Here is a 12606-nt window from a genome sequence, read left to right as displayed (position 1 = left end):
AGACATACAGGAATACACCGAATCAGTTGAAGGTCCAAGATTATTGATTTTCTCCCTATGATAACCACCGCTAACTCCTCTGTTGGAAGAAATATGTTGGTACTCTAGTTGAATTAGATGCAGATCTATGATGAAGTGTCCTCACTTCCATGAGCGCATGCTTAGTCAATTTGGATATATTCAGAGTAACGCCAAACATCTAGACATATGTGCTTCTCCTACCATGCCTATGCAAGAGATCGATCAGACATATCTGAATTTTAGATTGTACTAGTTACTCAAAATATGCGGGAGTTATTCATGAACATGAGTTGAAAACCCGTAGTTTAAAATGTGACTTGGTTTTATAGGGTTTTCCATCATTTCATGCAATCGTTTCCAGATGGAAATATTTTGAGACCTGTAGACTCCGAGGTTGTCATACAGTAGGAGTTTGTGTCTAGTGTAGCTAACACACTACATATTTGCATGATTATTAGAGATCTTGCATTTGAAGACCGTGAGACGTTGGAGGAGAGAACTCATACATATGAATGTGTATAGCAGATCATTGATCACACACATAATGTATTTTTATATTGTAGGAGGAGACACAGTAGTATTGGGAATATAGTTATGCAATAGTATTTATGTATTAGAGAATATTACTTTTGATTTCGATGTTCATTTTTTTTAATATTTTGGTTAATTATAATACTTTGGTTAAATGTACATGGTTTTAATTTTGATTAATATGATATTCTTATTAATTTAAAAATTACATAAATAACATAATTAAAGAATTACATAAATAAACAAAAATAACATAGCACAATTCTGCCATTAGTGGTGTCGTCAATCACTCTAAATATGCAGTTCAGTCACTCTAAATATACAAATTTCAAATGTTATAGGAGATTTTAAATGCTCGAAATAATCTTCTGCCCAATCTTAAATCATGTTTCAAATTATAATAAGAAGAAAAAAAAGTTTAATTTGTTTGACAAGAAACTGCAAGAACTACAATATGCAAAACCAGAAACAGAACCAGAATCATGATAATGTCAAAAACGGCAGAAACAACATATTTGCAAAAATATAAATTTGGTTTAAATATCACATAAAAAAATACACCGTACATTTATTATATCCATAATTGACATATACATTTAATAGCATCCTAATGTGGTTTAATAATCTTACATATGTTAACTAATCAATTACAAGGTCAGAGACATCATCTTCGTTTGTTACTTTAATCGGTCTATCAGCATTTGATTTTTTTGGGTGGTTATACACCTTTTCCAATTTCCATAAATTTATCAATCAAATACATCATTTCCACAAATGGATCCTCTCTTGATTCTGATTCTGGTTTGTGGTGTACTCTATTCTACAGATGTCAGAGGTAATGAACAACTGCCCTTCAAGTATACATGAACAAAATGATTTTAGTTGACCCATCCAATACACAAAATACGCAAAGCTGAATTTGGGGGGTGAAGGACCTTGTAGTGGTAGAAAAGCTTTAGAAACTTCATCTTGAAATCTCGTCAACTCAATTACAACCCTATTGTATTAACTTGCAACAATATGTCCCATTTTTAGAAACAACGTTTGTTGGAACCAAGTTGGTTTTATACTTAGAGTTTTGATGTTAACAAAAGTATTTTATGAGAACAATGTATTTGACTTCACATAATATGAAAGAAGATTCATGTTTTTGAAGAAAATCTAAAATAAGATTTGATTCAGATTTACGATTGAAGAAAATCTTTGACCATGTTGAAAACAAGTTACGGTCAAATGTTTTTGAAGAAAATCTAAATTAAGATTTGATTTAGATTTATGATTGAATAAAATATTTGGCCAAGTTGAAAAGAAGATATGGTTAAATTTTGAAGAAAATCTATAATAAGATTTGATTATGATTTATGATTGAAGAAAATCTTTGACCAAGTTGGAAAGAAGATATGGTCAAGATTTGAAAAAGATTTATCTAATATGAACAATATCAATCTGAAGAATTTACAAACTCAATCTCAACAAAATACAAACATAATTAATCTAAAGAATTTACAAACTCAATTTGAACAAAATACAAACATAATCAATCTAGAAGTTTCTAAAGCTTTTCTACCACTACAAGGTCCTTCACCCCCCAAATTCAGCTTTGCGTATTTTGTGTATTGGATGGGTCAACTAGAAGTTTCTAAAACTTTTCTACCACTACAAGGTCCTAAAACAAAATACAAACATAATCAATCTAGAAGTTTCTAAAACTTCCTCATTTAAACGACCATCAACGAGACGACCTTTTAATTTTTTAGTCATCTTGTGATTGTGTGATCTTGACACAACACTAAGATTTCATTCTTTGGTTGTCAAGAAATAGCCATCCAACATAAATGGACATTCACATTTTCTAGATAATGTGTCTTTTCTTTTCGACTTCTTATTGGTTCCTTTATACACCACCCATTTTGCAACCCTATTAAAAAAAATTTTCTTCTATCAGAACCATGATCATATTTTGTAATTACCACTGAAAATCTTAACTTAGCTGTCTGATGACAAATCCAAGAAATCAAATCATTTCAACAACTATAAAGTTTATCCCAACATCAATGTCAATCACCACTAGCTCTGCAATATCTAGTTTCAAATCAACTGATTCCTTCAATTTCAAGTCAGGTATGGGATCAAGTATTTTTTTCACCTGCATGCTCAGGCTTCAAATCAGGTGTCGACGAATGTTTGGATTCAGCTTCATACTCAACTAGGGATGACAATGGGTAGGGTTTAGGTAACGCACTATAGTACTCGTCCCCATACCCATAGTTTAAAAAAATACTCATACTCGTGTCCGTACCCTCTTGGGTATCAACTTTAATACCCGTACCCTTACCTTTTTGGTACCTAAGTGCTCGTACTCATACCCATTACCCATGCTTTAACTAAAATAGATTAATAAATAAATAATATCGTTGTGATTAAATTTCAAAATTATCCAAATATCTTAAATCCAATCATAAAGTATTATAAACCAAAATATTTTCTAACTCAAAACATTTCAAATGAACACTCATTTTACTATACACATTCAAATATCTATAATAATATTTTATGAAGTTACAAGTTTAATGACAATATTATTCGAGATGTCAAAACAATTGATAGAAAGTTGTAAGTATAGTTATAAAGTCACGATTAATAAGATATAACTCTTAGTTATAAAGTCACAATTATTTACCTATTCATCATAATCAAATTTTTAAAAAGTTTGTAAATGTTTATATTTCGATATAAATATGGTAGTGGTCCAATGATACTACTATATGTTAAAACATAAAAGAAAACAATTAATTAAACTAAACACTAATATGATAAATAAATAATTTATATAAGTGTGGGTGTGAGACGGGGTGGATACTATAGTACTCATACTCGTACCTGCACCCATACTCGCTTAATTTTGCGGATAATTACTCGTCTCTATGCTCATACCCATTATGCGGATTTTTACCCTACCCATTGTGGGTTTTTTTTGCGGGTACCCACTGGGTCTGGATCTAATTGTCATCCCTATACTCAGCTTAACTAACTGCAAACATTTAACACAAATTAAAACTCAATTATGCAGTACATAACTTCAAAAACTTTAACAATCAAAATGACAATGAGGAGGATTTTAGAGCTACATTACATTTGCAATGAAGAAAATTAGAGTTAATGATGCCAATGGATAGAATACTTATGTATTGATGTCTACCAGATGTCATAATCCAGTAAAAGTTATCGAATTCACATGTCCAGAAATTTACCTACCCAAAAATTAGGATTAGTAAGGTGTAAATTGAGAGGAACTTACGAGTAAAAAAATATGGAGTAAGTAGAAATAGATAAAACTTTGTTCCCTTATATTATAGATCCAGATGACTAGACTCAAATTAATGAATTCCAAATTCCAATGTAATTTTTGAATAACTAAGGTACAGATCAAAACAAAAATAAATAAATAAATACAAGTCCTTTTATTATAAATTTCGTAAAGAATAAAAGTCACAGATACAGTTCCATCAAAAAAAAAAGTCATAGATACATAATTTTTCCTCTATTTTTCCCTTTTAAGTTATACAATTTTGGTTGCTGCAGTAATCAATTTTCATATCTTCCGACCACAATTGTGAGGTTCTCCCTTCCGTGACATTGTTTAGCTGGGTTTGCTGGAGATGCTGTTCAATGCAAATGGCCAGTTTCCCCAGCAAAAGAATCAAACATGGCAATATATATTCTTGAAAATTCAGCCAAACATGTCATTTGCGCAATCAGAGAAACTTCCAAGAAAGAGACTTAAAGAGGCTGAAGCAACACGGAGGTTCATGCACTGTCACTGTTGCATTGATGCTTGAATTAGAGATGTAAGAGAAGGATGAATACGTGCCGTTCTCAAGGAGCGTGCTTCACTTCTTCCTTCAACATGTTCTTCCCCCAGTGGCCACCTTGGGCGCAAATCATACTAAAAATAAACCAATGTTTAAGAAAATCAATAAGAGAATAATGAAATGTGAGCATAATATGTAGCGCATGTTGAATTTATGTTGCCTACATAAATTGATAGAATAGTATTTCAAGTTAACCATGAACAAATTTAAGCAATATCATGTGCCACTAAACCGATATGAATTCTCCACTAACTCAACAAGGTCCATTGAGAGTTGATGAAAAGGATCATGTGCAAATGGATATAGCTTTTTTTTGAACTGGGTAACAATGGTAACTGATCTTGTCGATTGTTTAAAAAACATTAACCATATTACCCCTTCACATAAATAAATTTATTATATGATGCATGGAGAGAATCATAAAGCAAATTCATCTGATAAAAAATTGCTTCTATTCAAATATTTGTCGATGTTCAGAAAACACACCACAAAGCCTTCTGGTTCTTCTGCAGGAGGTGGAGGGTCATATCTTCCCACACGAAAGTGCTCAATACCAGTCCAAGCAACCATTACACCTATTCAATTCAAAAATATTCTTGTAAGATATTAGCTTTAATATAACAGATTAGACAAGGTTTTATGTAAAGTTTGCACAGACAGATGCACAAAACATAGAGTTAGCCTTTATAATTAAAATCAAAACAAAGATTACAAGATTACCATTGTCGGTACAAAGCCGGGGAGGAGGGCATACAAGTTGCAGGCCATTCTTCTTCACAACTGTATCAAGCCGAGCCCGAACATATTGATTTGATGCAACGCCACCAGACACAACCTATAGAATGACATTCAGTTATTTTATTGTAAATTAATAGAAAGGAGAAGCACTGAAGTTATTTCCCAAAGCAGCATTTTAGACTTCAGACTACCAAGTATTTTATGGAAGGCTCCATCTTCATTGCCCAGTCTATTGCTCGTTCACACCTTTCCTCGAGATGTAACACTGCAATTCGCTGCTTGACATGTAGAAGACAGAGTAAATAAGAATATATTAAAATAAATGAGGGAAGGGATTATCTTATAATCTACAAAACCTACTAAAATAAGACTGACCTGAAAAGAAGCAGCAATATCAGCCCGTGATAATCGATCTTCATAACTTGCAGAAGAAATAGGAATTTTGGCATCACTGCAAATAGCTCATATACTCATAAGTATGTAGAATAAAAATAAAAGATATTTTCACTATTTTCGTCAACAAAACAAATAAATTTTCATATGAAATATATTTCATTTAGTTATCCTGTAGGCAAAAACTATCGGTCGAATAAAAATATTAGCAATAATCTGTCTACCTGAGAAAAAAGGGTGATATTAAACGGTTTGTGTAAATCAACTGCTTCTCCAATAAAGAAAGTTTTTATATTAAACTTGTACTATTAAGAACTACATTAATCAAAGTGTATGTAATAAGATAAAGGACATATAATCCATCAGGTTATGGGATTACTCCATCATTATATATATAATATTAATTAATTTACTTGTAAATAACTAATCTAGGAACTTAAAATATTTACGTACATCTTTTTGGACTCGATTGCCAGCCTTACTTGGGTTTTTAGACCAGCATAGGAGAAGTTGCAATCTTTGTGCTGCTTCATTGGAATCTAGAGAAAACATCGTAATAAACTTAAATCTCCACTAGAAGCACAACAGCGACCAAGGTAATGTTATGAAAGGACAGATATTCAATGTAATGCAGCAACCAAGAGGGGAAGGGAGAGGAATATAATATCGTACAACTTACAGAAAAACTGACTGATTTAGCATCACCCTCCCTAGCAAGCTCCTCTAGAGCAGGACCACCACTTCTACTCATATCAAGTCCAAGCCATTTAGCTGTTTTGTCATAGGCCTCACCAATAGCATCGTCTATTGTTGTTCCAAGTTGAATATATTGCCCAAGATCACGTGCAAGAATGAGTAGATTGTGTCCCCCTATAAAAAGATATATGTCATCACCTCATATACAAGATAGCCAACTGTACCAATACCTAAAACATATAGTGAACAATAACTGTCAAATCACAGGTTTGCAACAAAACTGGTCTGCTCAGAAACTGTACCTCAAGAACCATCTCCATATATAAAAATAAGCAAGATACCAAAACATTTGACTTCAATGAGAAATTATGTGTCCAACTTTAGAAGGACATATTCCTCTTTATGAAAAGTTAAGGACATGAAGAATGTGGAATGCCTACAGCTTGAAGAAAACTCTAATTTATTCTTTGTTGTGTATTTCTACACCACTTTAATGATTTCTTGACCCTTGCAACCACTCTTGTCAAAAAAATTGAGCAGCAACAAACCTTGTTCACGTTGTTGGTTATGTGTGGGTTGGAATGCCTATGGAGTATTCATCAGTTCATAATCAGATTTTGGGTTCTCCCACTTTACCCACTTTGAATCCTGCATGGTAAACCTTTCTGCGTGGATGCGTCTCTTGCTCTGATTGGTTCCTCTGCCTGGTCTTCATCGTGGTCTCTGAACACAGTGACCATGGTTGGCCTCCCAGGCAAGGCAGATCTTGTTCTGAGTGCAACCATTGCCACAAAGTTCAACACATTATTGCCACAATGTCGCCCAGACTACTCCTCCTGAGTCTACTACTCATAAGTCCACTATGTCGACATTTAATTCTTAGGCACCCCCAACCGAACCAATTACCTTTCTCGGCTTATGGCTTAGCCTATATCAAGTTCACGCCATACTTATTAGTTAAATAAGCCTGATCAAGGCTTTCTATATAACTAAAAATGTCAGGTTTTAGGCTTTCTCAAATCTGTCAAAATTGTCCTAGCTTAATTGAAGGTATTTGTATTATGCAGAGCTTATTACCCACAAACGCCACAAAATACAAATTCCTTGAAACATGAACTAGAACTTGAAACAACAGTTCCACAATCCAAGGAAGTAAAATGAAAACAGATAAAGTTCAGAGAAGAATACTAGCATGACTAACAAAACTTAAACCCAAAAACAGGTGTGAGGAATATTACCTGAAGACTTAAAAAAAAGGAATATTACCTGAAATAAGTAGGGCCATGAACGGAAACTGCAAATCTTTCTCAATTACCCTAAAAGAAAAATTATTTATGTCATTACAAAAAATAGCATGATTACCTTAAGGACGCTAAAAAAGTGCAGGAAATCCTAGAAGCATGACAACATACAGATACCGAAAAGCCATTTGAAATATTTTATGCAAGCCTATGCATCCATCATACTGGAAGAAAAGAACATATTAATTAGAGGGCCACTATAGCTTTACCTAGCCACTAGAGCATGAGCCTCCATGTGATGGATGCCAATAATTGGTAAGTTAAAACCCCCGGCAATTCTCCGAGCTTTCTGCACCCCCACTGCATTGTGAGACATGGACAGATGAGTATATAATTGATCGCTAGAAGCCTTAGAACTCCGCTAAAGCATACAGAAGATCAGAAAATGAAATATATGCCTTCCAATGATTACTTTAAGTCAACAGACATTCATGCCTATAGTTTGAACAATCAAATCTAAATATTTCAGCTTAATGATGCTGTTGTATTATTTACGATACAATTATCCAACTTGCATGTTAGAGTGTATTGTGTGTGCTGTGGCAGGGCAATTTAGCTCATGCAACAGCATCTAGAAGCTTCTATATTAAGCACATATGTAAATGATTGAGCTGTGCAACAGAACTCTTAAATCACCATCAGTTACTTAGTTTTAGTCTAACTGTCTCAATTTTCTACTCTATAAATAAGCAGTTATCTTGTAACTCATTCTGATGTATGGAAATAGATACTGATTCCAAAGGACTTTCGCTAAATTTTTTTTCACTTTTCATCGCTTTTTTTCCTTTTCAGTTTCCCCTCCCTTCAACTAACAATATTGCAAAATGAGAGCATCGAATAAATTTTGAAAAAAGTCAGACAGAATTTCTGTCAATAACCATGCTAGAATTGGCATTACTGCATTGCGTTTTACCAACTTAATAATTGTTCTATAGTATAAGAAACGAACTTGGAGAATCACAAACATACAACTTCATTTTATTGATATTTCAACTATAAAAGTTTAATTAATGAATATCATCAAGCGGCATACACATTAGTATGAGTTCACAATATGAACCTCCGAACTCTTAGCCATTTTCTTGCTTATTTTATGAAAACTATGGGAAACGCAATGAATATATTGAAATTAAATGATATTATGTGTTGGAAATATTGACAATGATTAATATGTCATTGGGAAATATGGGAGCTAACGTTTAAATGGAAATATTAGAGTTATAGTTCTTTTTTATTAAATGTATTTACTACATTACAGAATTTATAGCTGGAAAGGAAATAGATGATGAGAGTTCTCACTCAATCAATTCACAGAACTTCTGATAGGTATTATTGTAGGCCCAGTTGAAGTTATCCAAAACGAAAATTAGAGAAAAGGGGATAGTTAGTTATAAAAAGTAGTGTTGAGAGACGGAAGTTATCATCCTACATATTTTCTATCAGAACCTTTAAGGTTGGGCATAGAGAGAATTATCTCTTCTATGAGGAGCGTTTGCTCTGGGATTACGGTGGTACTCTTCTGTAATATTTCGGTTTCAATCAATAATACTTCTATTTCTTTTCTTTCTTTATCTGGGTTCCTATCAACTTCTGCCTAATTTATGTAAAGTCTATTCTTAAAGTTTCTTAAGTATGTGTATTACCACGAAGGCAGAGACTTAAACCAGGACCAATAGTAACAGCAACAGCGGTGAGATCCTTCTCAGTCATATAAGCTTCATCAAGGGCTTCTTGCACAACCTATAATTAAAAGTAAAAACACCGTGCACGTGTCAATAATTCAATAAAAATGGAAAAAAGATAGAGATAGATTAAGGTATAGGAAGCCATATTAGAAATCTGTTTGAGAACCTGGTGGCACTCACAAATATTATCCTAGGGCCCAAAGTAACTCAAAAGTTACAATATTCCACCAGGTTCTGTTTGAATGAATTGAACCAGCAACTAAGACAAGTACAAGTAAGATGTGTAGCATCGACGTGACTATAAGCAATATTTGTGAACAGTTGAATACAGATATACAAATAAAAGATGCATAAGGTAACAAGGATGGATGCGTGTAGTATGGTCACCTCAGAAAGCTTTGAAGCTCGAACAGTTAGACTAGTATATGACAGAAGTATACTTAAGACATAAATTGTCTTCCTTGACCGATAAAGGATGTGCTCAAACTGGGTATATATTAATAATAAGATAGGAATGATGTACCTGGTCTATAACTTGTGAGTGAGCTTCTTCTGCCATTTTTGGAGCAACACCTCCATACTTCACAAGCAGATCTGCCTTAATGTGAAGAAGTTACACAGTTAGAAAGCATTTTTATGTTCAATGAAATCAAGTGTAACATGTGACTCATACCATTAGTGCTTAAGAATTAAGCAGAAAGTGAAATCACCACAGATTAACACCATCACATCATGTAATAATTGATAGCTTTCTCAGAAGTACCAAAGTCAACCTAACCAAACTTTATTTACTTTTACTAGTTCAGGCAAGGAAACAATGAAGATTACCTTGGCAAAATGCTTAATTACATTTTTCCAATCCATGTATTATCATCTCATTATGTTTCCTTACAGTCAATTTATAATTTATTCAATGCAGAAATATTCACCTAATATTATCCTACTGATTCTTGTACCCCAGACTGCCCACCTAATCTGATACCTTAGCTAATGCAGCATGGAAAATGCACTAGAGCACAATTTTCAATATAAACATTACCATGACCAATTTTTCTAATACTAAATATTTGCTGCAATCTCATTGCAGAAAAAACAAAGGTCTATCAATGACAAGGGTTTCTTACGAAGGAAAAAGAAACACTGCCAATTTTAAAATAATATTCCTAAAAATGAACTTTTCTGCAAGCAATTCTAGAACAAAAAAGTTGAATGTAGTAACGAATTGACTATCAGTCAAATCAACTTTTTTAAATGCTTCTCATCTAACATCTCCACAAACATTGTGTTTGGTTTCACAGCGGATTGTTCTATTTTACCACCAGCCAAAATGCGATTTTAGTGAAATCGTAGGCATTTGGTTTCTGCCGGGCCAAATAAGATTTAGGAAAAATGTTGCTGTTTGATTTATGTTGGGCAAAATTGATTGTCTCAAAACCTCAGTTTGACTAGAGAAAACCTCGCATAAGACAGAAATCAATTCAAACTTGGAGCTGATGGATTTTTTCTTCCAAAACCAGAAAAGTAGCATTTGAAAAATAAATCTGAAAGTAAAGAACAAATATACTTTTTATTTCTTACTCTGAAATAAGTATAAATAAGAAAAATTAGATTGAACAGGAAAATTGGTTCTCTATATTGTAATCATCCGTTAAAATAATCCCTCATTTTTGCGAATTGACAAAATACATCACCGAAACTGTAAAATGACATTCAAAGTAGTCTCTCTTGTTAACTTTTATTGTTAGAGCCAATAACTTGACATGTTAACTATGTCACATTGCAAATTGATCCAACATCAATGCCAACTCACTAAAGACTAATTTGCCTATGAAATTTAGGTCATCACAGGGACAAAATGGTCACTAATAGAAATTGTGCATGAACTAATTACTAACAAATTAGTTTATTAGATACCTACATTTCATAGACAAATAAGTCCACGGTGCAGTGACGTTAACGTGAAGGACCGCATATTAACTTACCTTACCACCTCATGATTCCTAACCATAAAAGTTAATTGAAAAACTATTTTGTCTGATACTTTACAATTTAGTGAAAGTATTTTCCAATTCACAAAATTCAGGGATTATTTTGATCTATACTTTCAATTTCAGAACTAATTTACCTATTCACTCAAAAAAATATGCATCAATTCCACTTACGTTCACATTCACGTTATTCTAAAATTGAAACAACAAAGTAAACTCAGCACATAGAACACTCATACCTGAGAAGACACCACTTGACTCAAAATTTGACCGTCACTTCTCACCTGAACAACAAAAACCATTAAACGACAATCCATAACACCGCACAAAAAATATTTTAAAAACTGAATGCTTACGACAGCGGCAGCAGTGTCGTCGCAGCTAGTTTCGATGCCTAAAACGACAACGTCTCCATCGCGTTTTGAAGTTCGGTTGTGAACGCAGGAAACGCTGCGGGTAGAATATTTGTGCGGAAGTTGGAATCTGCGGAGAGTTGTGAAAAATGAAGGTTTGGCAAGAAGGTTTACGCGGGAAATTGACGGAACCGCTATTGTAGAGAGAAAGAGTAGCATTGTGTTGGAGAAGAAGAATCGAGAGTCGATTCAACCATAAACATGAAATGCGAGATTAAAGATAGAAAAGCTGGATATATACTCTATCTATTTGGTCTGGGAAAGGCAAAAAGTTTTTAATTTATTTTGGATAAACCATGTGTTGGTGAAGAAGAAATGCTAGATTTAACGATGAGGTCCAAGAATAAATAAGGTGATTAGATGAAGAAATGTTTAAGATTTGGGAATTTAAAAAAAAAAATGTGGAATTATGATATTATGATTTTTGTCTTAGCCCTTCGAATAACTTTGATAGTGTTAGGGATAAATAAAATAAAAATAAATTATTATATTTTGTCTAAATTTTAGGGATAAATCAACTTACGATAAATTAATTTAATATTTGATGAATAGAATATGATAAGTTAATTTAGAATTTTATAATATTATATTTTTTTAGTTGAATTTTTATTATAAATATGACTTGAGTTAAATATATGATAAAAATAATAATGTACTAATTATTTTTATAAAATAATATTTAAAATATAAATATAAAATTCATTACTAATTATCTAGAATATGTCAATAAATTCATATATCTTAATAAAACAGAATCAAACATTATAAATCAATAATAAACATTATAAACATGATTTGTAACTACATTTAAATAACAACCGCAATTTTAAAAAAATTACAAGTTTAATGACCTGAAAAATAAGTTACAAGTCAAGTTTAATGACCTGTTAAAATAAATTACAATTAAATTCATTATAAAGTTTCCTTAATACATCGTACAATTGCAATTTAAAAAAAATCGTAAGTCC

At 32.6% G+C, this 12606-nt stretch overlaps 1 protein-coding gene across 1 annotated transcript; it reads right to left on the bottom strand.

The window, feature by feature from the left end:
• Positions 1 to 3994: 3994 nt before the first annotated feature.
• Positions 3995 to 11940, bottom strand: LOC101497881 (probable tRNA N6-adenosine threonylcarbamoyltransferase, mitochondrial). Its single transcript, XM_004506472.4, has 13 exons — positions 11582 to 11940; positions 11465 to 11509; positions 9761 to 9835; positions 9196 to 9292; positions 7762 to 7852; positions 7518 to 7567; positions 6235 to 6425; positions 6009 to 6094; positions 5538 to 5613; positions 5354 to 5437; positions 5145 to 5259; positions 4911 to 4999; positions 3995 to 4498 (listed from the first exon to the last, which is right to left on the bottom strand). The coding sequence occupies exons 1-13, from the start codon at positions 11795 to 11797 to the stop codon at positions 4370 to 4372; spliced, it is 1344 nt and encodes a 447-aa protein (XP_004506529.1). The 5' UTR covers positions 11798 to 11940; the 3' UTR covers positions 3995 to 4369.
• Between the last annotated feature and the right edge of the window lie 666 nt (positions 11941 to 12606).

The sequence above is a fragment of the Cicer arietinum genome, chromosome 6, assembly GCF_000331145.2.
Source record: "Cicer arietinum cultivar CDC Frontier isolate Library 1 chromosome 6, Cicar.CDCFrontier_v2.0, whole genome shotgun sequence".
Lineage (NCBI taxonomy): Eukaryota > Viridiplantae > Streptophyta > Magnoliopsida > Fabales > Fabaceae > Cicer > Cicer arietinum.
Note: the sequence above shows the minus strand (reverse complement) of the source record. Positions and strands in the feature narration are given on the sequence as shown.